General features: G+C 35.1%; 1 protein-coding gene and 1 pseudogene across 1 annotated transcript; one reads left to right on the top strand and one right to left on the bottom strand.

Moving 5' to 3' along the window:
* Positions 1-20,614: 20,614 nt before the first annotated feature.
* Positions 20,615-22,445, bottom strand: LOC115984580 (annotated as a pseudogene).
* Positions 22,446-23,104: 659 nt separating this feature from the next.
* On the top strand, positions 23,105-25,788 carry LOC115984579 (protein FAR1-RELATED SEQUENCE 5-like). Its single transcript, XM_031107600.1, has 5 exons — positions 23,105-23,941; positions 24,102-25,376; positions 25,486-25,545; positions 25,621-25,680; positions 25,756-25,788. Exons 1-5 carry the CDS (start codon positions 23,105-23,107, stop codon positions 25,786-25,788), a joined length of 2,265 nt encoding a protein of 754 aa, XP_030963460.1.
* The last annotated feature ends 1,117 nt before the right edge of the window (positions 25,789-26,905 follow it).

Below are 26,905 nucleotides of genomic sequence, written 5' to 3'. Positions count from 1 at the left end.
AATAGCATCAATCCTAATATAATTCAAATAGCGGCAATCCTAATTGAGGCATTATCTTTTCAGCAACCATCTTCTTCTAGTCATTATCTATAGCTGCAACACTTAATCCAACATGTCCTTAGAACATAGCACACTCATAATGAGGCTCCCAATGGCTATATCAAGCCAAGGAACACAATCCTAAACATACAGAATTACATTCTTATTCTCTAAGAGATATTGAGAACTCTACTGACTTAATCATTAAAAAACCATTGGCTAACACCACTACAGTGCCTTTCTCTTTCAGCTTTGCAGGGAACATAACCTCATCATAAGCTCCAACGAGGCTATCAATTGATGAACATTTTTTGCTTCATCCTATTGTTTTTAATTATCGTTTCTTAAAAGTTGTATATTTGATAAGTTCATGACTACTACTGTGCAATGCACAGGCTTTTAACTAGTTATTGAATGGAGAATAAACTTTGGCTATAAATATGTTTTGAGCTATTTTTCAAACTCATTATATCGAGATTTATAAAACTACCAATGTGTATTTTTTTAAACAAATCACATGACTCATTCACAAAGTCATATATATGAGTAAAATTATGGATAAGTATTCAATTACCACATATAGATTGCAAAAATATAGTTCCTAACACATTTGGAGCTAAATGTTTCCCTTAAATGAAATAGAGAATTAGTTTGAAAGAATCTCCTCTAACTCATTAAATGCAAGTCCTTTAATCATCTACATATACCATTTAAATAAGTCACATGACTGATGACCCAATTAATAGGTCATGTGTCACGTGGATGGTTTTAGCAACCTTCACAAGAGCTGGAGGAGTTTTCCTCCAAACGGGTTTAGAGGTTAACTTTTTTTTTTTTTTTTTCAAAATAGTTAGCTAATTTTATTTTTAAAGATTCTTATCATCAAATAGATAGTAGAATTTTTTTGGCTAAATCCTTAGGGTACGTTTGGTACACCAAATGATGATTACAATTGAAATGGTAATCTTTATTACTGGGAATAAAATGTGTTGTAATAGAATAACTAAACTTATTGATATGTTTGATGAGTTGTAACATTAGAATAATATTAAAGATTTATTTTAAGAAATATCTAACTCAAACAATTATATTTCTAAGAAAATAATATATATATATATATATATATATATATTTTTTTTTAAATTTGAGAGAGATAATTTATTTTTTGATGATTTTTTATTTACATAATGCATATGGAAAATTTGTTCATTTGAAAACATATTAATTTTAGAAATTATTACACCTACTAAAGAATAACTATTACAAGTTTACAACCCTTTTAGGACGTGTTTGGTAGACTATAATAGACAATATAATGTAATAGTTATTCCTATAGTTTAGCTATTCAATAGTTTGATTATGATTTTATTGCAGGGAATAGTCATTCCTTATGAATAGCTATTCTTTAAAATGTGGAATAACTATTAATCTCTAAAAAAGTTGTAATATCTATTTCTTAATAGATGTAATAATTTCTAACATTAATATATTTCCAAATAAACAAACTTTCCATATCCACGTACCAATTATAGAAATAAAAAATCATCAAAAAATAACTCATCTCTCTCAAATTTAAAATATATTATTTTCTAGGAAATATAATTGTATGAGTGAGATATTTCTTAAAATAGATATTAAGCTTTGAGTAATGCTACAACCACAAACTATTTTACAACATTTTTACAAACTATTAATGTAGCAAATTCTTATTAGTTCTAATATGAGTCCACTACTAACATCACATTTATGTTTACTAATATTTATTTAAAAATTATTAAAGTCACATCAGCAGTTTGTAAAAATGTTGTAAAATAGTTTGTGTTTGTAACATTACTCTTTTTTATTCTTTTTTCTTTTTTGTTAAGAAAGTCTTATTCTAATATTACAACTTACAACCAAACTAATGAATAGGTTTAATTATTCCATTACAACACATTTTATTCCCAATAATAAAGATTACCATTCCTATTATAATCCACATTTAGTGCATCAAACGCATCCTCAGAGAGAAATAGTTATTATTCATTTTAAGGATTTTTTTTTTTTTTTGGAGAGAAAAAAGAATAGATATTCATAAGGAATGAATATTCTCTGTAATTAAAAAAATAACCAAACTATTGAATAGCTAAATCTTAGGAATAACTATTATATTACAATGTCTATTACAGTCTATCAAATATGCCTTAAATGAACACGAATACTCTCAAATGTTTTAATAAATTAATGTTGCAAAGTACGTTCCTTTTGAAGCTATTTCCAACTATCACCGATCATCAATAGACTAGTAGACATGAATACTAAGTAAGAAACATTATTGAGTTAATAAAGTTTTGACAGTTTTTCATTTCTAGTTTTGTTTTCTACTAATCTAATATATTCAAGTTTTCCTCTCTATCTCTCAATTCCCCTGTTATTTGTTTATATAATAGTCTTCATTCATCAAGTAAAAAAGTTAGATCTAGTATTTATATAATGACACTCTCCCAAACTCTATCTTGTGCTTTCTTCAAAAGTCTTTGCATTGTTGAAGAAGACCTAGACTGAGATTTGGCATCCAAGGTGTCTTTCCACCCACAACCATGGAGATCTTTTTATAGTTTACAAATAGTATAAAATAAAAAAAGGAAGAAGAAGATCATTCATTTTGTTTGATGAATAAAATAATTTTTAATTAATTAACTCTTATAATTTTCCTTCTTTCTCAACTTTTTGCAATTAGGTCCTACTTAAGAAGAACTAAAGTTAAGGGTCGATGGTGCTTTTCAAATTGTGTACCATCTATTACTAATTTCTTGGAACATGCTATAATTGATGTCTAGCCCATACTAATGGTATTATGAGCTTTGCATCATTTAACAAAACCTGTAAACTCAAAAAGACTCGGCCAAAATCTTTGGAGTAAATGGCGCTTTCCTGATCCCTATCTTGCACCTTCTTATAATATGTTTCATAATGATGACTAGCTCACATATTCTAATAATATTTTGAGCTTTGCGTTATTTAAATGACCTCGATTCAACAAAGGCCAAAGACTTGGCGCCATTTTTGTGCTTTATCAACTTGTAAGTGCTTGATAGTGAGCAATGAACACTAATCCATATCACTGCCATTATGAACTTTGCATTATTCAAGAACACCTAGACCACGACAGTCAAAACTTCACACCCATGTGCCTTTCCACTCACCACCATCAAAAATTTTTTAATACTAATATATATATATATATATATATATTTAAAGTTTGAAGAAGATAATTCTTTTTGTTTCAATCAATAAAGAGTTTCATTAAGGAATGAAAAAAGATTCAAAGACCTAGCCTATATGCTTTCACCAAAGTGATAAAAGTGCTACGAATATAAGAGATAGGGACAAACATCCGAGATGAAATCATATTGGCCCGACAGGATCATAAGGAAATTTCAGGTCTCTTTCCAAAGTGGATTGTGTAAAAATGATGTGGGAGCCGTATATTTTAAAACCATTGGCCCATAATTTATTCCTCATACTCAAAATGCATCAAACAATATATATAAAAGGTTAGAACAAAATCCAACAATATAAAGACTAATAAATTGCAATATATTGTCATATTGAGGAGAAAATGGGCAAATGCCCCTTTCAAAAAAAAAAAAATCAACATTTTACCTCATTTTCCAAACTAATTAGGGAAATGCCCTTCTTTTGAAATTCAATTTTCTCAAAATCGAGTTATAAAAAAAAAAAAATAAATAAAAATTTGGAGCCCTATAGTGACGTTTTAAGGAGCCTATAGTGACGTTTTAAGAACCTATAGTGGCATTTTGTAACTCGATCTCTATGAAGTCGAGTTACATGCAATTTTTTTTTTCCTTTTTTTTGCCTATAACTCGATTTCAAGGAGCTTGAGTTTCAAAACGCCACTATGTCCTTAAAATGTCACTATAAGCTCCTTAAAAACACTATTATAGGGCTTAACTCAATTTTGAGAAAATCGAGTTTCAAAATAAGGGCATTTCTCTAATTAGTTTGGGAAAATGGGCAAAATGCTAGATTGTTTTTTTAAAAAAGGTAAAGGCCAATTTTTTCCGACATATTGACCAATAAACATAAATTTCAAAATAATTAATTTCAATCTAATTATATGTTTGAATCTGATTGAAAATTTTAATATGTTACACTTGTAAAATTGTAACTAAATTTTACCAAATCTGTGCCAAAACTAGTAATAAAGACATCAAACTCATGGTGGCTTCCCTGCATGCTAGTTTTTATCTTTAGGTTGTTTGATTTGTAGAATATTCTCTGCTCCTCTGAGTCTAAACACTCTAAAGAATAGTGAAAAAAAAAAAACCTCAGAAACATGTTTTTCAAGTTCATGCTTTGTCGGTAAGATTTATCAGTTGCCTCTTGTGTGGGATTCTGTTGTCATTCAAAGTTACTAGGAAACTTTGGGGAAAAAACATATGATTATGTAATTCATGAACTATGGGTTCGACTGAGTTAGCATTAGAATTCACCGTCTAGTCCATTTAGTATTTTTTTTTTTTTTCAAATAATCTGTGAGACGTTTCACCTTTTAGAAAGTTTTTTATTGGACTCCTCATTTTGTGCATTATTGTAAATAAATACAATGAACATATGGATAAATATTTATGGTGTGTTCTCCACATTTGACACCAATATATATATATATATATATATTAATAGGTAAAACGGAGAGAAAATCTAATTATGTTCTAAATTGGATTCCAATTGTTTTCTAATTTTGTGCCACATATCCTATTTAAGTTTTTTTTTTTTTTTGAATTATTCTAGGTGAGTTAATGAGGTACAAAAGACGAAGAGTTTAATATAAATAAATCATCAGATAGATAAAAAAGAAAAAGAAAAAAAAAAAAGAGAATAAACTTATGTGTATATCCAAAAGAAATTAAAAAAAATAAAAAATAAATAAAAGAGAGAATAATTTGAATCCATATATGTGTGTAATTGTAATTTTTGGCATAAATGGTGTTTTTGTGGGCTCCCTATCTTGCGCCTTCTTAGAAGATGTTTCATAATGAAGACTAGTGTAATTGTAATTTTTGGCATAAATGGCCTTTTTGTGGGCTCCCTATCTTGCACCTTCTTAGAAGATGTTTCATAATGATGACTAGCTCACATATTCTAATAATATTATGAGTTTTGTATTATTTAAATGACTTTGATTCAACATAAAGGCCAAAGACTTGGTGTCATTTTGTGCTTTCTCAACTTGTAAGTGCTTCATAGTAAACAATAAACACTAATCCATATCATTGCCATTATGAGATTTGCATTATTTAAGAACACCCGGATTATGACAGTCAAAACTTCAGATCCATGTGTCTTTCCAGTCACCACCCTTAGAACTTTTTTAATACTAATATTTTTTTTAAAAAAGTTTGAAGAAGATAATTCCTTTTGTTTCAATCAATAAAGAATTTCATTAAGCAATGGAAAAAGATTCAAAGGCCTAGCCTATATGCTTTCACCAAAGTGATAAAAGTGCTTTGAATATATGAGATAGGGACAGGCCTCCGAGATGAAACCATATTGGCTCAACAAAGATCATGAGAAAATTTCAGGTCTCTTTCTGAAGTGGATTGTGTAAAAATGATGTGGGATCCATATATTTTGAAACCATTGGCCCATAATTTATCCCTCATACTTAAAATGCATCAACAATATATATAAAAGGTTTGAACAAAATCCAACAATATAAAAACTAATAAATTGCAATATATTGTCATATTGACCAATAAATATAAATTTCAAAATAATTAATTTCAGTCTAATTATCTGTTTAAAAATTTTAATATATCACACTTGTGAAACTGTAACTAAATTTTACCAAATCTAATAAAGAAATCAATTGCCAACCACAAGAGCCCACAACAACTTAACCAAGGCCATATAGAAGTCTAGTGCATTCAAAACTTTAATAAAAATGACAAAATTTGGTTACAAACTTGGTTCCAATTATCCACCCCACCCCCACCCCCCCAAAAAAAAAAAAACTTGGTTACAATTAATGGCTACAACTCTCACAATAAAAATTAATATGACTATAATTTTGAAAATCTTACCTTAAAATTGCATGTTCTGTTTTTAACATGCATATCAAATTTCATGCTTATTATACATTATTTAATATTTGATCCATAAAATTATTTTTTATGTGTAATTTTAGACTATAAAAACTTAAAATTTAAACATTTAACTGATAACGCAACTATTAATCTTTAATTTTCTAGAATTTTGCAAAAATGAAGTGTAAGGAAAAATATATAATCCAATGGTGAATTTCACAACATTCACACCTAATAAAAAAAATATTAATTGAAATTGTAGTTTCAGAAAAAGATATAATTTTTTTTTATGTAATTTACAAATAATTTAAGATGAAAATTTTAAGGTGGTGAGGACGTGTAGGCTGCGAAGAGGATTTTTCCCTTTGACATCTTGTTGTTGACTTGAGATAAAATTAAAACTAAGAATACTATTGTCACAAACTATACGTTAGAAATAAAGTCTAATGCTCATTTCTTTGATCCTTTCACTATTGTAAGAAAGAAGCATATCGGTTTAGCAGCATAGTAACAGAGGTAAACATAAAAGAAAGAAAAAAGATTTCTATTCAATCACTTCAATTAATCCATATTTAATAAAAATATTGTAATCTTTATAAAAATATTCCAACATATATAAATACCCATGTCCTAGGTAGAGGCAAATTAATACACACTGAATATAGAGATTTTCATGTTTAAGAAATTTTTTTATTCCATCTCTATTTCCAATATCAAATTATGTTAGAAAACTACTTCCATAGCTCAAAATAGTACAGTTTTAGAGACATGACATGCTAGCTCAATATAACAGGAAAGAATGTACCCGGCTGCCACCATTTTGGTCACAGCCAATCTCTGCCTTCAATGTCACAAATCCAACCCATTGAAGACTACCACATGAAAAATGAAGTGCTTTGCAATTACACATTAGAGGTAGAGATAAACAAACGCAAGTTAAAGCCACACAAACTGGAACCATTACCATTAAAATTAGCACTTCAGGCCTCTGGCGTTATTCAAACAAAATGGATGGTGAACTACAACATACAACTTAAAAAATCCAATAGTGCAACATGAAATTTTACCACAGATACTGTTCATTTTGCTACCTCATTGGACAGAAAACAAAACATCCAGTAAACTAAACTAAGCAAGATGAAAAGTCCTATTCCACCAATAATATTAGAGATTTTCTCCATTGTTCCAATGCTTACAATGCTCGTAGTAGTCACCAAAAAAAGTAATTATGGGATAATCATCGGGTGGAATGTTGTAAAAGCCTCAATTTTGTGAGAACTAAAAGCCTACATGGTCCACAATAAGAACCAAGAAATCATCAGTAAGTTTGTGGAATATACTCAGGCAAGTATACCAAACAATAAGCAATGAGAACATACTTGCAGAATTGCATGAAACTCTGCTTTAAGAAATTTGATATCTTTAGCAGACCCAACAAAGCTCAGTGCTGATCTTGGTACTTCAAAAGAACATCTAAGTGAAGCTCTTGCAGAGGAGGGAAAGCAATAAATTCATCTTTAACTCTGATGGAGCACCATTCCTCCCATGCAGACATCCAACTACACTTTAATATTTCAAGAGATAGAAACCGCTGAGCCGCAAGAGAATTGTTCCCATAAAACTCAGGACCAACAGCCACTAGTTCATCAAAACCTTCAATGGAAATGTGTTTCAGGGAAGGTAATTTCCCAAGGGGTAGCAAGATACAGAAATTCTCACAATTTTGAAAGCTTACAGATACAATATTGCAGAATGAATCATCTCCTAACCAACCTCGAAATCTTGTGCCACCATAATTATGGATCTGTAGCTTATTCAAGTCTGTATGAGACACAAGCTTCTCAAGTACATCCTTTGTGCAGTCTGAGGGCCATCCATTCAAGAGTGCTTTCAGCAATATTCCAACTGCACTTCACATAACCAAATCCTATCTGATGTTAAGTCAAAAGCTGCGGACATTCAATAAACACAATTATTGCTCGTTGATTTTATCCTAAAAAGAAAAATAAATGAAGTTTGTTCATTAGGCCCTATATCATTGGGGCTTCAAACTTGTGCAGAAGATATGAGTCAGTTTCCTACGAAGGTTTGACAAGAAAAGTAGGCATAAAATGAGACAGGGCAAAGCTCAAGCATTTCCAGTATAAAATGATCACTCATCGACCTCTATGAACAGATAAAGCTCTAGCATTGCTGCTACCACCAGTTATGCAATGATCACTAAAAGACATAAGTTGAATTTGATAATTTAGAAATTTCTTTTTACTAATTAGATGAGTAAGGTCAAGAAGAAGAATTCACCAATCCATCTACCTGAGAGCAAGTATGATATGATGAGTAAAATGAGTATCTGAGCAGAACTTCAATTAGATGAAGAGATGAGGCTCCTGTGGACTATAACCTCACGAGATCACTTCTTTGTCAATTTTTATGAGTGGTATATGCTCTATCTTGGGCCAATCTTCTCCTTTCTCCCTCAAACACTGCTCTTTCCGCATGGGACATATAAGGTTGAATTTATTCAACCACCTAATTGGCTTTATTCCGTGCTAAATTTGCTTGTAATTCAGCATTTAGTAACCCTGTATTTAGGTGGGTTTGATGTAAGGGTAGTGAGTGAGATAGAGTGAAGATTGCTCAAGAGTGTACAAGAAAACAGATACTCACGGCTGGGCCTCGCGGCTTCAAGCCGCCAGATGCAGCACACGTGCCAAGCATGCTGGAAGGTGAACAGTCATGCAAGCTAGAGCACTACAGGACAAAACAGGACAACTGGCCATACGGTTATCTCGCGACTGGATCTCGCGACTTGGTCAAGCCGCGAGCCACCCCTGTTTTGTAAAACCTGACGTTTCACATTCCTCTTCCACGCCAATATAAATACCCCTTTTACCCACGATTGTAAGAGAGCTTCCAGAGAGAATTTTGAGAGAGAAACCCTAAAGAAAAACAAGATTGATTCACCCATAATCTATACATTAGAGTCTCTTCAAATTCCTCAACTCTCTTCCTCTCCATTGTCAAATCCTTGAGAGGCATTATACCAAACCTGGTGCTCACCATCATCATCACTATGAGACAGCTGTTTAGATTTCTGGGAAGCAGTTAGGAAGGAACCTATCTTCATTGGTTGATGCTACGGTCTAGTAGCGGAATCCGGGAAGCTAGAAAAGAAAAAGGTTCGGCGCAACCTCGTTGGAGCAAGAAGCTTGGAGGGCTTATGTGCACTGGGTAGATTAGGCTTGGAGGGTCTATTGCTATTCATGTATCCCAACTGTATTTTCTAGTGGATTGTTTACCGCTTGGAGGGCGGTGGAGAGGTTTTACGCCGAGGGCTTCGGTTTCCTCTTCGATAACACATCGCATGTTGTCTTTGTGTTTGCATCTTTCTTCCTCTCTATCTTTACCTTTTTATTATCTGCTGAGGATTGTGTTTTGTTTTGGCTTAGATAGTTTTTACCAATTTCATATTATAGCGTATGTTAAGTTTCCGCAAACTAGTTATTTGACATATTGCTTGAATTGGTTAAGTTGTAATTTGGGGGTCTAAACGTTCAAAGGTGTTTATACACGTTTTTGAACTTTCATTTGGTATCAGAGCAGGTACACTTGTTGTGGTTTTATTACCTAAGTGTGATCCTAGACCCCTATGTTGTGGTAGTTGTTATGAAAAATACCATGCTGAATTGTAGCTTAAGTATTTGTGAAAATGACTCTATGCATATGTCTGAAGGGTGTTTTACTAATGATCTCGTAGAGTTGTTAGAAACTAAGAAACATGCTAGAGTTTTTGTTCACATGCTGGAATATCTTGAAAATCAGAATCATGTCTTACACAATAGCATATCTGAATCTAAATCATTGATTAAGAAATATAAAAGAAAGAATAGAATGTTGTGTGAGATGATTGAGAGTCTGAAAATGAAAAGTCAATCTGAAAGAAGCATGAAAACTGATGATGAGTTTATGTTTGAAGGTCAAGAATGTTTGTCACATGTGAACCTATTTGTGCATACCTCATTGAAGGTGTTTAATGCATGTTTGTGGTATCTTGACAGTGGGTGTTCTCGCCATATGACAGGGGATAAGTCACTGTTTAAGACACTCAAAGAAAGGTTGGCGACTATGTGACCTTTGGTGATGGAAGTCATGATCAAGTCCTAGGCAAAGGAACCACTGAGATACCTGGTTTGCCGCTGTTGAAAGATGTGCTGTACATAAAAGGGCTGAAGGCGAATCTGCTGAGCATCACTCAAATTTGTGATGATGATTTCCTGGTACAATTCTCTAGGAAGGGATGCCTGATCATCAATGAAGAGGGGATTCAGGTTTTGGAGGGAAATCAGACTATAGATAACTGCTATGGAATAGTTCCCATGGCACCCATATCGTGTAGAAGTGCTCATGTGGATATGTTGGAGCTGTGGCATCACAGATTTGGGCATGCCAACTTCAAACAAGTAGCAAAAGTCTCCAAACTTGAAGTAGTCGAGGGACTTCCTAAGTTTGGAAAAGTGAAGAAGACCGTTTGTGGTGCATGTCAAATGGGGAAGCAAACTAAGGCAAGTCATCACAAGGTGAATGTGATTGCCACTTCTTGGTGCTTGGAGTTACTTCATGTTGATCTAATGGGGCCCACCAGAACTGAAAGCCTAGGGGGGAAGAGATACATTATGGTCATTGTGGACAACTACTCAAGATACACTTGGGTTGAATTCCTTAGAGAAAAATCAGAAGCATGTGAGAGGTTGGAGATTCTATGCAAGAAACTACAAAACGAAAAAGGAGTTCCCATTGCCAAAATTAGAAGTGATCATGGGAGGGAATTTGAGAATGCAAGATTCGAGTCTTTCTGTGAGAAGAATGGAATCAAAAGAGAATTTTCAGCCCCCAAAACTCCACAACAAAATGGAGTGGTAGAGAGAAAAAATCGTGTGATTCAGGAGATGGCAAGAGTCATGTTGCTTAACAAGCAAATACCTCAAAAATTTTGGGGAGAAGCTGTCAACACCTCATGTCACATTGGCAATAGGATTTTTTTTCGTGTTGGTACAAAGAAGACCGCCTATGAGATATGGAATGGGAAGAAGCCTAGAGTGAAGTATTTCCGGGTGTTTGGAAGTAAATGCTATATCCTAAATGATCGGGAGAATCTTGGGAAGTTTGATGCGAGAAGTGATGAGGGTATTTTTCTTGGGTACTCTACTACGAGTCGAGCATATAAAGTGTTTAACAAGAGAACAAAGACTGTGATGGAGTCCATAAATGTCAAGATTGATGATGCCTTATCTAAGGTGGAGATGATTGATGATGTAGAAGGGCCGAGCACCAAAGAGCCCGATGTTGAGGTAGAAGCTTTGGATATAAAAGGTGAAGAACCTATCCCAGACGTAGAATCGACTCCCATCAACCCAAGAATGGAAACGAGATCGATGTCTAGAACATCAAGTCCTCTTATTCCTCTGGAAGATCATCCTCCTATCTCTCGAAGTGATGAAGTCTCCACATCAAAAAGGCCATCTTCAAGAGTTATTAAGAACCATCCGGAAAGCAACATCATAGGATCTCTTGATGAAGGTCTTCGCCTTAGAAAAGGAAACATTTTGTTAGCCAATCATGTAACATATCACTGTTATCTTGCACAGTTTGAACCAAAAATGGTTGAAGAGGCTCTTCAAGATGAGAATTGGGTTGAGTCAATGCATGAAGAGCTGAATCAGTTTGTGAGGAATGATGTGTGGGAACTTGTTCTAAGGCTTGAGAACGTTCATGTTATAGGCACAAAATGGATTTTTAAAAACAAAACTGATGAAGATGGAGAGATAATTTGAAACAAATCTCGGTTAATAGCTCAAGGATACACTCAAGTAGAAGGAGTAGATTTTGATGAATCTTTCGCTCCTGTGGCAAGACTCGAATCCTCATGTCCATTGCATGCACTTTGAATTTCAAACTCTATCAAATGGATGTAACGTGTGCATTTCTGAATGGATATCTAAATGAAGAAGTGTTTGTTGAGCAACCAAAAGGATTTGAGGATCCTCATTTTCCAGATCATGTATTAAGATTGAAGAAAGCCCTTTATGGCTTAAAACAAGCGCCTAGAGCCTAGTATGATCGTCTTACACATTACCTTCTAGATAGAGGTTTCAAAAGAGGGTATGCCGACCGAATTCTGTTTGTCAAAAATGATGAAGATTATCTCCTTGTGGCACAAGTCTATGTTGATGACATAGTGTTTGGGGCAACCATCGAAGATCGTGCTACTGAATTTTCTGAGGAGATGAAGAAGGAGTTTGAGATGAGTATGGTGGGGGAACTCACATTTTTCTTGGGTCTTCAAGTCAAACAACAGAAAGAGGGTATATTTGTATCTCAAGAGAAGTATGTCAGAAACATTGTCAAAAAGTTTGGACTAGACTCCAAAAAACATGCCTCCACTCCCATGAGCTCATCCACTAAACTGAATGTTGATTCGTCTGGAGTCGAAGTAAGTCCTACATTATATAGGAGCATCATAGGGAGTTTGCTCTATCTTACAGCCAGTAGACTGGACACTGCTTTCAGTGTTGGTGTTTGTGCCAGGTACCAAGCTAATCCGAAGGAATCTCACCTGACTGCTGCTAAGCGAATCATTCGATATGTGAATGGTACTTCAAACCATGGTCTGTGATATTCAAAAGACTCAAATGCTTGTCTTGCTGGGTATTCAGATGCTGACTGGGCTGGCAGTGTAGACGATTGGAAAAGTACTTCAGGCGGCTGTTTCTACCTTGGTAACAATCTTGTCTCATGGATGAGCAAGAAGCAGAATTCCATGTCTCTATCTACTACTGAAGTAGAATACATCGCTGCTGGAAGTTGCTGCACTCAGCTTCTTTGGATGAAGAAATTACTTCATGACTATGGAATTCCTCAAGAAACGATGTGTGTCTTCTGTGACAACACCAGTGCCATCAATCTTTCCAAGAATCCTGTCCAACATTCAAAATCTAAACACATAGAGATACGTTACCATTTCATTCGGGATTTGGTAGAGGAAAGAGTTGTAAGTCTTGAGTTCATACACACCGACAATCAAAAGGCGGACATCTTCACCAAGCCTCTCGATGGTCCACGGTTTGAATCACTCCGTAAGACCATTTGTGTTGGTACAATTCCTTGACTCTTTTGTGTGTTGTGTGCTTCACATATTTATAATATGATTAGTTTGTTTGTGTTGGAGCACACACTTCTTTGTTGGCTCTTTGTACAGCATGTTTATTGTTTGTTTGTCCATTTGTGATTACTATTGCTTCTTTCTATGTTTGTTCAATCTTTTTCTTCTTTTATGTCAAAAATCCAAATATCACATAAAAATTAGAAAATCAAAGAGTTTGATTGACATTGTTGAGTTTTTATCTCAAAGCTTGTTTTGCCTTGTACCTTTGTGCTAATGACTTTGTGCATTTTTGAGCATTGCTTGTTTTCATGCACTCATATCAATGTGGGAAAAATCTTGAAATCTATGTGATTGTTGTAAATAGATCTTGAAACTCGTCATGAATGATTACTGAATGGTTATGTTGATCTTGAGACATGCATAGACTTGTGTCTATATATCTTCCCACTATTTATTTATGTTTTTGCTAAAAAGAGCTCACCAAATGAAAAGAGATATTGAGCTGCAAAAGCCTGTCGCACATTCTAGTATTCGACTAGGAAAAAGGGTAAGCGACTTTATATTAAAGAAAATGTTTATTCAAAAAGCCAAAGGCTTGTTCATTAAAGTGAAATGTCAAATATCACTCTCACAATGAGAGATGATTGCCTCAAAAGATCAAAAAGATCAAATGTTATGATTAAAAGTTGAGTCAAATGTAAAGCTCCAAGTTATGTTATCAAGTTTTGTGGGAGGTCATATACACATATTTCTATAATTGAGATAGGTCACATGATCTAGTGCTAATTGTGTATGTCTTGGTTGAATTAATCATTGAAGTTTCACATTAGACTAAGGACTATCTTATTGTTGATATCCACACACAACACACAAGTTTATGTTCAAAAATGCCATATTCATTTGTGTGATTGTACTTGATGAAATGTGTTTTCACATGCTCAATCTTTGTTAATTCAAGCATAAAAAGATTTTTTAGTGTTTTAGGTGTTTTTGGAAAGTATTTTGTTTGAAAAATCTGAAAATTTCAAAAATCCAGTTTTGCCCTGTTTTGGCGGCTCTGTCGCGGGTATGTCAAGTCGCGTGCCTCAGTCGCGTCTTCGCGGGTCATTTTTGGCGACTTGTTCGCGAGTGGAAGGTCCAGTCGCGAGGTTTACTCAGAGATTTTCGCGGCTCAGCTCGCAACTCACTCGCAGGTAGACCTTCCAGTCGCGAAAAACACTTAGAAAAATTTTTCAAAATTTTGTCCTTGAGTGTTTTGGCGGCTTGATCTGGCAACTTTTTGGCGACTCATTTAAGTCGCGAAAAACGCGTGTTTTGGAAATATAGGGGCAATTTTTAAAATTTTTTGTTTTCCCTTGATCTTTTTGTGACTGTTCATTGTCTTTCTCATCTGCTCTTACCCATTCACACCGTGCCTCCATTTTCGATCTCCATTTTTACCTCTTTTCAGCTTAAAATCATCAGGTAACAGGTATGGTTTTTCTGTCTTGAACTCTATTCTACTTGTTATGGTTTTCCCTCTGGATTATTCGCATTTGATTGTAGTTTTGAGATGGGTTTTTAGCTCAGCTATTACTCTTTCTCCATGCTTAGCTTATGGAAGCTTTTGTTTCTGTTTTGAGCTATTTTAAATTGTTGGTTTTGTTCTTCATCATGTGCTTAGCTAGGGTTTGTTATTTGTTGGTTTATCATCTTATCTGATCTGCTGTTGATGTGTTGTTTCAAAATGATCCTGTGTTGAACGTGGGTCCTTTTTCAGCTGACTGTGTGGTTTTATTTTGACCCTCTCTACTGTGTAGTTCAATTTAGGCCATTTGTGTCCCCCATTGCTATTTTCTGGTCATTTTCATCCAGCTAATAGGGTTTCTTCATTATCCCTAAATTTCCACTAACCCACTGCTAATAAAGTTTGTTGGATTGTGTTCTGCCATTTCCCTTGTTCATAATACAGACTAGTCATGTTACCATTCAAGAAAGCTGCTGTGAAAGGAGGTAGTTCCAAAAGGAAGGAACCCGTAATTGATGTTGATGATTACCCACCTCAAACAAAAGGGACTCGCTCTTCTTCAAAGAGATTCGATCCCAACAAGTTCAGATCATATGCAGCCTATCAGTCTTATGAGAATTATTTTCTACATGCCACACCATTACTAGAAAGAACTGTGGATCAGTCCTCACTTCATGACACTGACATTCCGAAATGGTTTGCTCACAAGGACTAGAATTACCTTCTCTCTGATCTGGATGATGCGTATGAAGATTTGGTAAAAGAATTTTATGCTAACGCAATTGTGGAAGAAGATGAACTTAAGTGCTGGGTTCGGAAAAAGAGCTTTTCTGTCTCTCCTGCATATCTGGTAGAAATCCTTCACATCAACAGAACAATTTTCCGACATTCACCGGTTTATGATAATCTCTATCCTGATGAGGAGCTTCTCAAAGAAAGTCTTGGTCAAGACTTGGAGTTCTCACCCAATGGAAAATCCATCAGTGTTTCCTCTCTTTCTCCAAAACTAAGAGTACTTACAATTGTGATATTTTACAATTTGTACCCTTTATCAAGCACTGGGTATATGAACCTCGGACGTGCTTTGTTTCTTCATGATCTAATCTCTGATGTGGAAATAGACATTTGTGCTCATATCTTTCATGTTCTGCGCAAAACGGTTCTTCGAACTGAGTCTCGGATATGCATTCCTTTCTGCAGTCTCATTTCACGGATCTTGAAGCTCAAGGGAATTTATCCAACGGCAGATGAATCTCCTATCTCAAAACCAAGTCCAATCAACATGCGTACATTCAATGCAAGCATTGGACATAGTCGGAAGAGAGCCAAACCAGAAACTTCTGCATCTCACAGTGGCTCTCATTTCAGCTCTCTCTCCCTAGATGAGAAACTTGATCGCATTGTATCCTCTGTCCACGAGTTGAATACAAAGATGTATGGACTCACAGCTTCTCTACACCATCACAGCACTCGATGTGATATGAAGTTTACCTCTCTTCAAACTCAATTGGATCAAATTCAGAGAAAGCTGGAAGAGGATGAATAGCCTATTCCACGACAAAAAGGGGGAGTGATAGGCATGATCAGAGGGGGAGGATATTACCTAAGGGGGAGTGTCTTTACATTCTTCTTCAGTTTAAGTTTTCAGTTTAAGTTGATATATTGTGTTTTGTAAACTGTTATTCGGGATGTTTTATGTTTGTACCCATGTGCTTTTGTAAGCTTTTAGGGTTATTGTTTTATGCATAGTTTGTAGGCTTTATGATATGTACCTTGCTTATGCAGCCTTTATGCTATGTTGAAATCAGTACTTTAATTTAAATGTCTTGCATTTTGATTTATGTACTGTCACTCTTGTGCCCTTGTAGGATTGTTCCTAGATGCATATACCTTGTGTATTATGCATTGGTTGAGTGTTGAGCATACAAGTATCTTGCCTCGTGCTTGTTAACTTGTACGTCCTTGTGTTCATTCCAAGTGTGAATGAGCACTGTGATCACTACCTTGTGGTGTTCACTTGGTTAATCAAGCCATGGTTTATTTCTTAACTCCATCTTTGCTTGATCACATATTGCCTGTTTCATATGCATTTCACGATTTTCTGCTTAACAATGATCATGGTGTATTGTTGTGTTTCAGGAGTCTTATGTTCATATGATTCAAGTGCTTCAGAACTTTTAGAGTTAGGTGTGATTGAGTTTTGTTCAACTGCTCCCAACTCACATGTTAAGTCTAGAGTCTGTTTTAGGGTTTTGTCACGGAATAGCCAAAGGGGGAGATTGTAAGGTTGAATTTATTCAACCATCTAATTGGCTTTATTCCGTGCCAAATTTGCTTGTAATTCAGCATTTAGTAACCCTGTATTTAGGTGGGTTTGATGTAAGGGTAGTGAGTGAGATAGAGTGAAGATTGCTCAAGAGTGTGCAAGAAAACAGATACTTGCGGCTGGGCCTCGCGGGTGACTCGCGGCTTCAAGCTGCCAGACGCAGCACACGTGCCAAGCATGCTGGAAGGTGAACAGTCATGCAAGCTGGAGCACTACAGGACAACTGGCCATACGGTTATCTCGCGACTGGATCTCGCGACTTGGTCAAGCCACGAGCCACCCCTGTTTTGTAAAACCTGACGTTTCACATTCCTCTTCCACTCCAGTATAAATACCCCTTCTACCCACGATTGTAAGAGAGCTTCCAGAAAGAATTTTGAGAGAGAAACCCTAAAAAAAACAAGATTGATTCACCCACAATCTATACATTAGAGTCTCTTCAAATTCCTCAACTCTCTTCCTCTCCATTGTCAAATCCTTGAGAGGCATTATACCAAACCTGGTTCTCACCATCATCATCACTATGAGACAGCTGTTTGGATTTCTGGGAAGCAGTTAGGAAGGAACCAATCTTCATTGGTTGATGCTACGATCTAATAGCGAAATCCGGGAAGCTAGAAAAGAAAACGGTTCAGCGCAACCTCGTTGGAGCAAGAAGCTGGGAGGGCTTAGGTACACTGGGTAGATTAGGCTTGGAGGGTCTATTGCTGTCCATGTATCCCAACTGTATTTTCTAGTGGATTGTTTACCGCTTGGAGGGCGGCGGAGAGGTTTTACGCCGAGGGCTTCGGTTTCCTCTTCGATAACACATCGCGTGTTGTCTTTGTGTTTGCATCTTCCTTCCTCTCTATCTTTGCCTTTTTATTATCTGCTGAGGATTGTGTTTTGTTTTGGCTTAGATAGTTTTTACCAATTTCATATTATAGCGTATGTTAAGTTTCCGCACACTAGTTGTTTGACATATTGCTTGAATTGGTTAAGTTGTAATTTGGGAGTCTAAACGTTCAAAGGTGTTTATACACGTTTTTGAACTTTCAGGACAGTTCTTCATTGTTAGTAAAGAGAGAAGTTGGCAGACCCTCTTCTGGCATGGGCTGGAGAGTCGGGCAATAGCCAATAGTCAATTTTCTATGTGCAGTAAGATGTTGAAGCTCATTGCCATCAAGAGATTTCTAATGTTTCAGACCCCAAATTTCAAGGGATGTAAGAGAGGACTGCAGGAACCCTCTCTCTGGAAAGGCCTCCCAAGAGAGTGTAGTCCCTTCAAACCCCACCCCATGCTGCCGACAATGAGTTTGTCACTAGAACGGATATCAAGTGAGTTTAAACTGGATGGCAAACCTCCTGGAAATGACTCAAGTTCTGGACAACACCGTATACTCAAAGTCTGAAGGGATGGGAACAGTGTGTGCATCTGGTCAGGCAGCTTCTTCAAATAATTACAGTTATAAACACAGAACCGGGTCAGATTGGGGGCATGCAGTTCCTCTTTGGACAAGGACACAAAATTGAAACATTTTGTGATTTTTAAGCTTCTGAGAGATAATAGATGCTGAAGTGGTCCTCGATTTGAAAATGAAAAAGAATGAAGCTTTTGACATCCGTGGATATCAAGATGATTAAGCTTTGAAAATAATTCTAATGGAAAGGACACGAGAATTGAAACTACATCTTATGCAAAACCTCTCAAGGGATGCATAACATTGGTGCATCGGAAACAGTAATTTTTTACAGTTCTTGACACCAAGTGATTTTATTGTATCAGCTTTGCCAATACTAGGAAGCAACCTGAGAGATGGACAATCAGAGACATCTAACTCTTCAAGACAGTGGTTGTTACCCATAGGTAAGGACACCAAGGCATCATATCCACTAATTTTGAACTTTACCACTTGAGGTGGTAATTCATTCAACAACACCTTATTGCAATACTGTTACTTCAATTAATTTATGGCTGATAAATGTGGAAGTGAAATGACAAGCAGCTGACACTTTTCAATCACAAGTGTCTTTAAAGAAAAAAGGTTGTCAGGAACTTCAGAGAGGGAAGTTTACCAAATGGTGGCAAGGAGAGGCAATACTTACAATTACGAATTTGGACCAATGTGATATTGCATGGAGTTGTAATTGGTCTAATACATCTCTATCTCTTTTGGAGTCATTTGTATCCCCACCCCACTTTAATACCGATTCATTAAGTCACAACTTATCCCTCAAATTGGCCTCTAAAGCATCTCTAGCATCAACTACTTTTTCCAACTTCAAAACAGAAAGGTTCCCCTTAAGTTGCCGAAACTCCCTCAACTCTTTGATGTCAGAACCACCCTTTTTCCCAAAATAAAAGAAGTTAATGTTTGGAGACTTTTCAATCTACCCATTAGCAATGGCATTTCTATTAAGTTTGTTCTAATAATATCAAAATGACGCAAGTTAATTAGCCATCCCATGTTGGCAGGCAACTCGGTGAGAGAATGACAACTTGCCAACAATAATGTTTGCAAATTGTATAAGTACACACTGAATCAGGTAATTGATTGCAGTGTGAGAAATGTTCAAATATCTTAACTGTTTTAAATTGCCAACTGTTATTGGCAAAACTGCCAATTCCAGTAGTGAGATAGAGATAGTACCCTTAAGCTTCTCAGTTCTAGTAATAAGTGGAGTACAACTTTAGTACTTAATCATCCAGACCACAATGACACATGTGATGATAGAAAGCTTTGCAAACCCTTGGCTTCATGAAAGGCTTCAAAATTGTGAACGAAAATGACTTCAGAGCCGACCAAAATGAAAGCACAATCTAAGTAAATCGAAGATAAAAAGGATTTTGTTGACTTATGTAATGTAATGGATCATTTGTTTCTGCAACAGGGAAGCTTCTAACAAAGGGACATAAAGACTAAACACACTTTTGGAACAGTGATTCAAAGGACTAAATGTTAGGTATTTCATTCGAAATTGAATAGTTACCCATAAAGTATGTGAATTGTATAATTTCCTGTCATAAGAAAATGAAATGGACCAATCCACCTATTTTTGGACCAAACATATACAGCACAATGGAATGGAACCATCCCTCTCTTAATTTTGGCTGCCAAACAAGGGAGTAGTGGGTAATATCTTGTCCTATAAAATTATTCGTTACACCCAGTGTAAAAGTGGGATCCCACCCATAGATCCTATATGCGAACCTACATTTATGTGAGAAAGATGCAGTACACTGAGTATACCAAATAACTAGTTGCACTCATTCCTTTCCTCTCTATACCAAATAATTTTTCGTGCTCATTCCTTAATTTCCTCTCTTCACAGTACTCACAATCAGGTTGTCCCTCTTGCCACACCTTCCACCTATAGACAGGTTGTCACGATGATACAATTTTATGGAAAGTGCTTGTTCCTCGCAAAAGAAAAGCTAAACATGTACTGTGATTTCTTTTCAAGAAAATTTTGGAAAGGAATATACACATTTGTTATGAAAACAACTGCAATTTTACAAGAATGAGGTTCTTCATTTTATTAGCTCATGATTTTGAAGAAATAGTATAAGGTCTACATCATCTGATTGGAAATATAGATTTTACCTTACAGTTATATACTAGTCTAGATTGTAAAATTTCCACATTAACTTGCTTCTCAAAGCTTCCTGACAGAGTAATACAAATTCAGATACTATCTCTCGAGCCATCTACTGAGCAAGGAAGCTGCCTTCTGAGGATCTCATTCTCCTTAGTTTCATAATCTTCAGTTTAAGTGTTTCAACAAGCCGACTTGAAACCGTATCTCTTTGCTGTTCAACCAACTTTGTTCTGCTAATCAGCACTGCATTGTAACCGAGATTATATGCATCAGTAGATAAAAGTGTTATTATAGCATTATTTACTGCACCATGCGGTATAGCATATCTGTTTTGTGCATTTGCTTAGGACTCCTCAATCCTTAAATCAGATTTAAGCTTAGGCAAAACCTAATATGTAAAAAGAAAATATAAAGCATTTAACCAGAGAGGACATGAGATTTCTAGAATAATATGGAACGAGCAGGTTAGGATTTCATGTATTAAGTACAATATCAGATGTAGTTTCTGGTCACATCCGGTCTTAGACTGTTTCAAAGGTTGGTATTCAGCATTTAGTAACTAGAAAGTGTTTTTTGATCAAACATATTTTTGGGGTGAGCATATTAATCAACTATTTAACCAATCTAAAGCAAGAAAAAAATGGAATGCACAAACGAGCACCATTCAAAGATGGGTGAAACTATTTGAACGTAGAGAATGAAAGCAATCACACACTCACATTCCTTCTCCAGTTCTTGGATTTTCCTACTCAACTCATTTTTCTCTTCCTGTTCAATCATAAGACAGTCCTTCAGATCCTGAATCTCAAGATCATCTGTCAACAACAAAAATCAGTGACATTATTCATAAATGCCTTATAATTCAACAAAATCCGGAAATGGAACTCCTAAAATTCACATAACCTCACATTTAGATTCCACATCAAAATGAACACGGTCCAACCTCTTTGCAAGAGTCTGAACATGAGTTTTATGCGCTGTTAAATCCTGACGAAGGAGATTAATGGTTGCTTCATTTGTTGCCTTTTCAAGCAGAAGGCCCCTACTTGGCGTATGACAACATCATCAGTCGACTGAAGAAGAAACAAAACACATTTGAGCAAAAATATTCAACTCACTGGATTTGAGCCTCTAAGTCGCCAACCTTTGTCCTGTAATCTCGCTTAAGCAAATCCATAGACTTCCTGTGTTCCTGCTCACACATACATTTACAAGGATGCAACTGTAATGACTGATTATCTAATCAGACAGATTTTCGAGTACAAACCCGATAGAAATTACAATCAGAGCTTACATATTCTTGATGGAGACGTTCATCACTCACTCTCTTAAGTTCTTCTTTCAAGCTCTGGCATTTTGTGCGCCGTTCAAGCTGTATTTTCAAATAATAATTAATGTAGGAGAAAAAGGAAAAAGATATTTATTATGAATTAAGGGGTCCATTTGGTTAGGGCATTTTGAGAGTTTAAAAAAATTATTTTAAAAACCCCAAAACTCTGTTTTACAACCACAACCCCTCATAACTTATTTTATATATATATATATATATATATATATAAAAGATAGAATTTCTACTCTAGTCTAATTTAAATGTATATATATGTAAAACTTTCTCTTGAAAATTTGAATCCCGACTCTTACCTCCCACATCTCACAAAAACTTGTGAAGTGACCAACACACCAAAAATATGCGGTAATCATAACTTTTTCTTTTACAAAAAGACAGACCTGGTCAGCAAGATTATGTATTTCAAATAATAATTAATGTAGGCGAAAAAAGAAAAAAGATATTTATTATGAATTAAAGAGTCCATTTGATTAGGCATTTTTGGAAGTTTAAAAAGAGCATTTTAAAAACGAGTCCAAATCTTCTGTCTCATCAATTATGCTCCATTTCATGCTCCACCAATAAAATTTGGACAATTAACCTCTCTCATTAAATTAAATAACTTTGACTTTAACACTCACGTTACTGAAACGTTAACGATAAAATCCCTTTCTTTTTTTTTCTTCCGCGGCTTTATTTCTTCTCTGTTCCGGCTTTTGGTTTCTTTTTTTTCTCTTCTCCATGTGGTTTGTCTCTTGCCGCAGCTTTTGGATTGATCTGGACTCTTCCCCTATTTTGTCTCATTGTAATCCTTTCTCCCAAAGTCAAAGTCAGGCTTTTGCTTTTGTTTTTGTATGACACGGAGGTCCTTTTCTCCTATAAGTGCAGATTTTCAGATTTTTTTCAACTTTTGAGAGGCTCCTACTGCAACAAGCAACCTACAAGGCTTGTACGTATTGTTCAGTCACAAAGTAAGTCCTCTTCTTTGGTTTAATGTAAATAAATTTCTTTTTTTAATTTATTTTAGGATTTATAACAACTTTCTACTATTTTGTTTTTGTTTTGTATTAAGGTCATGAGTGATAGCAATTATCATACTAAGACTGATAGTCAATCGGTTCGAAAATTGAATTTTGAAGATGAGGATTCACCACTTGTGATAGTTGAACAACTAGAACCAATATCAATAGATAGCAATGATAAAATTCATGCCAATGTAGAAGAAGAAGTGATTCCAAAATTAGGAATTGAGTTTGAGACTGAGCAAGATGCGTATGATTTCTATAATAGTTATGCCCGTGTAGTTGGATTTAGTATTAGGCGAAGTAAGGGCCACAAGGGTGATAAAGATGGTTCACGTAAATGGTTAGATAGAGTTTTTTGTTGCTCTTGCGAGGGTATACGAGGGAATGACAAAAGAGATGATAATGTGAAATGCCATCGTCCAGAAACAAGATGTGGTTGCAAAGCAGAGATGAAAATTAGTTGTAGATATAGTGAAAAATATTGTGTGGTAAAATTTGTGTCAGAGCACACACATGTCTTAGCTTCTCCTCGTAAGCGTATATTCCTTCGATCTCAAAGGTCCATTAATCCAGCCCAAGCTGTTGAGGCTAAATTAGCAGATAGTTCTGGAATTGCACCAAGAGCAAGTGTAGGACTAATGGCCCGAAGGGTAGGTGGACTTGACAATCTTGGCTTCATTCCTGAGGATTATAATAATTATTTGCGTACAAGACGAATAGAAGAGATGAAAAATGGGGATACAGGAGGCTTACTTGAATATCTTCAAAGAATGCAATCTGAAGACCTTAATTTTTCTTATGCAATTCAGGTTGACCTTGATGATCTAATTACAAATATTTTTTGGGTAGATGGTAGAATGAAGTTGGATTATGAATATTTTGGGGATGTAGTTTGCTTTGATACAACTTACAAAAAAAAATAAAGAAGGTAGGCCGTTTGCATTGTTTGTTGGTGTAAATCATCATAAACAAACTATCATCTTTGGTGCTGCATTGTTATGTGATGAAACATCTAAGACTTTCATATGGTTGTTTGATTCTTTTCAGAAAGCAATGTTTGGTAAGAAACCACAGACTATCCTCACAGACCAAGATGCTGCAATGGCAAAGGCATTAGCTTCACAATGGCCAGAAACACATCATCGTTTATGTGTTTGGCATATGTACCAGAATGCAGCTAAGAACCTCAAAGAAGTGTTTGGAAGGTACAATACTTTTGCAGGAGATTTTAGTAGTTGTGTATATGACCATGACTATGAAGATGATTTTTTAGATGCATGGGATAATATGCTTGATAAATATGATCTAAAGAATAACAGTTGGTTGCAAAGACAATTTGAGTTAAGGGAGAAATGGGCTTTGGTTTATGGGAGGAAAACATTTTGTGCTGATATGTCTACTACTCAGAGAAGCGAGAGTATGAACAGTCAAATTAAAAGGTACATAACTTATAATTATGACTTGTTGCGTTTCTTTCATCACTTTCAAAGGTTGGTTGATGATAGACGTTTTGAAGAGTTGAGAGCAGATTTTAAAGCAACTCAAAGTAAACCATCATTAGAATATCCAGTAGAAATATTGAAGCATGCAGCAAGTGTTTATACTCCTGCAGTATTTAAGTTGTTTAATCGTGAATTATGGCTCACTTGGGATTGTGAATTGCATAAGGAAGGTGAGGTTGGATCTGTGGTAATATATAAAGTTATTTCTCCCCGTAAATCTCGCCAACACATTGTTCAATTTGATTCATTGGCTTCTACAGTGATGTGTAGTTGTAATAAATTTGAATTTGTTGGAATTTTATGTGCCCATGCCTTAAAAGTGTTATCTCTTCAAAATTGTAAAAGGGTGCCAAATCAGTATATTTTAAAAAGGTGGACAAAAGATGCAAAGGTTGGTTCTACAATGAAAAATTATATGCATGTAGGACCACATGACCAAAATGCAGATGTGGGAAGTCGTTATAAAGTGTTGCTTAAATTGTATTCTAATTTGGCAGCAAGAGCTGCACTGACTGATGAGACTTTTCGTATTTCTTTGGATGCTCATGAAAGTACTTTGAACAAAGTAGAGGCAAATTTGAAAAATTTATCAATTGAAGAATCTACTGTTGGGAGCACTCATTTCAAATCAAAGGCTCAACAAGCTAATGATAATGTGCAGCCTACTAATTGTGAAGGAAATAAAATTAAAGGAATTAAGCTTAAAGGGAGACAAGCATGTGTAGGGACATCTCGTAGAAGAAAGGGTGCATTAGAGAAAGCTACAAGAAAGAGAAAACGTCAAACTAAAGCATCCTCTCATATTCAACAGCTCACACTGGTATGAAATTTGTTTTTTGTTTTGTTACTTTGTGCTTACGATTTGTTAGACAATAGTATGTAGTAATTCTCTAAATTATTTATATGATTTTCATTGTGAAATGTATCAGGAAGATAGCATGAGAAATTTAAATACACCTGGCTTTACTGATATGCTGAACTTGACACAGGTAATTAAATGAAAGTTTATTTATTGATTTATTTTTTGCTTTTATTTTTATTTGTTTCATTGTGAAATGTATCAGGAAGATAGCATGGGAAATTTAAATACACCTGGCTTTACTGATATACTGAACTTGACACAGGTAATTAAATGAAAGTTTATTTATTGATCTATTTTTTGCTTTTATTTTTATTTGTTTCATTGTGAAATGTATCAGGAAGATAGAAGATTTGAACTCAAAAGTCTGTAACCAAAATTGATATTTCTCTCTTCATATCATTTTGGCCGGATAGGAAACTATTTATTATATAAAGTAAAGTATCCATGCCAATTAAAACACATTTAATGAGATATACGTTAGAAATAAAGTCTCATCTATTACTTTAATTCTTTGACTATTGCAAGAAAGGAGCATATCAGTTTAGCAACTTAGAAAATGTTTGAGTTTAAAAGAAAATATTTAATAAGGAAGTATATCAGGTGCACCAACGTTTGGAAAGGTTTGCTAATTAATATGATAATTAATTTGGCCAAATTATAATAGGAAAAACAGTGATTTCCAGTTAGCTCAATTGGTAAAGTCTCTAATGGTTGAATAAAATATTTGGGGTTCAATTCCTGCCTACACCAAAAACTGATTGGTGTTTTGGTTTACCAATTTGACCAGTAGAACGATATATTTCAGTACCAGTCAATATCAGTATACCGTTTCAAGTTTACAATAATAATAATAATAAAAGTTTATCATAAAACATTACCTCAATTCAAAACAAATTATTCATGGTTTTAGTCTTTAGCATCAACAAAAAAAAAAAAAAAAAACACACACACACAATGTAAAAAACATAAAGCTTAATTGTTCATTACATACAAACAAATAAGTTAATACAAATAAGTTACCATTTTGCCCTTACAAAAATTCAAAAATTACAAAACAAAACAAAACAAAAACACTTTTCCTGTACCGGCCGGTATGCCCGAAATTGGCTGGTATGGCCAGTATTTAAATCAGTAAGAAATAGCCACGTTTTGGTATCAGTGCACGTACCGGAATGGTAAATACCGGCCGTACTGGCTGGTATGATACAATATCAACCACCTTGATATAAATACCCATGTCCTAGGTAGAGGCAAATTAATACACACTGAATATAGAGATTTTCATATTTAAGAACCTTTTTTTTATTATTATTCCATCTCTATTTCCAACCTCAAATTAGGCTCCCCACTATGTGTGTTCATGTTAGAAAACTACTTCCATAGCTCACAATAGTACAGTTTCAGAGACACGACATGCTAGCTCAATATAACAGGAAAGAATGTAGCCAGCTGCCACCATGGTGGTCACAACCAATCTCTACCTTCAA

The sequence above is a fragment of the Quercus lobata genome, chromosome 4 (assembly GCF_001633185.2).
Source record: "Quercus lobata isolate SW786 chromosome 4, ValleyOak3.0 Primary Assembly, whole genome shotgun sequence".
In the NCBI taxonomy this organism is placed as follows: Eukaryota; Viridiplantae; Streptophyta; class Magnoliopsida; order Fagales; family Fagaceae; genus Quercus; species Quercus lobata.
The sequence above is the reverse complement of the archived record's forward strand: the minus strand, read 5'-3'. Positions and strand labels throughout refer to the sequence as shown.

Bases quoted from the DNA above. Each gene is read 5' to 3' on its own strand.
- LOC115984579 (XM_031107600.1), top strand. From the start codon at position 23,105: ATGAGTGATAGCAATTATCATACTAAGACTGATAGTCAATCGGTTCGA. The intron at 25,546-25,620 runs GTAATTAAATGA...GAAATGTATCAG, and splicing joins ATATGCTGAACTTGACACAG to GAAGATAGCATGGGAAATTT. The intron at 25,681-25,755 runs GTAATTAAATGA...GAAATGTATCAG, and splicing joins ATATACTGAACTTGACACAG to GAAGATAGAAGATTTGAACT.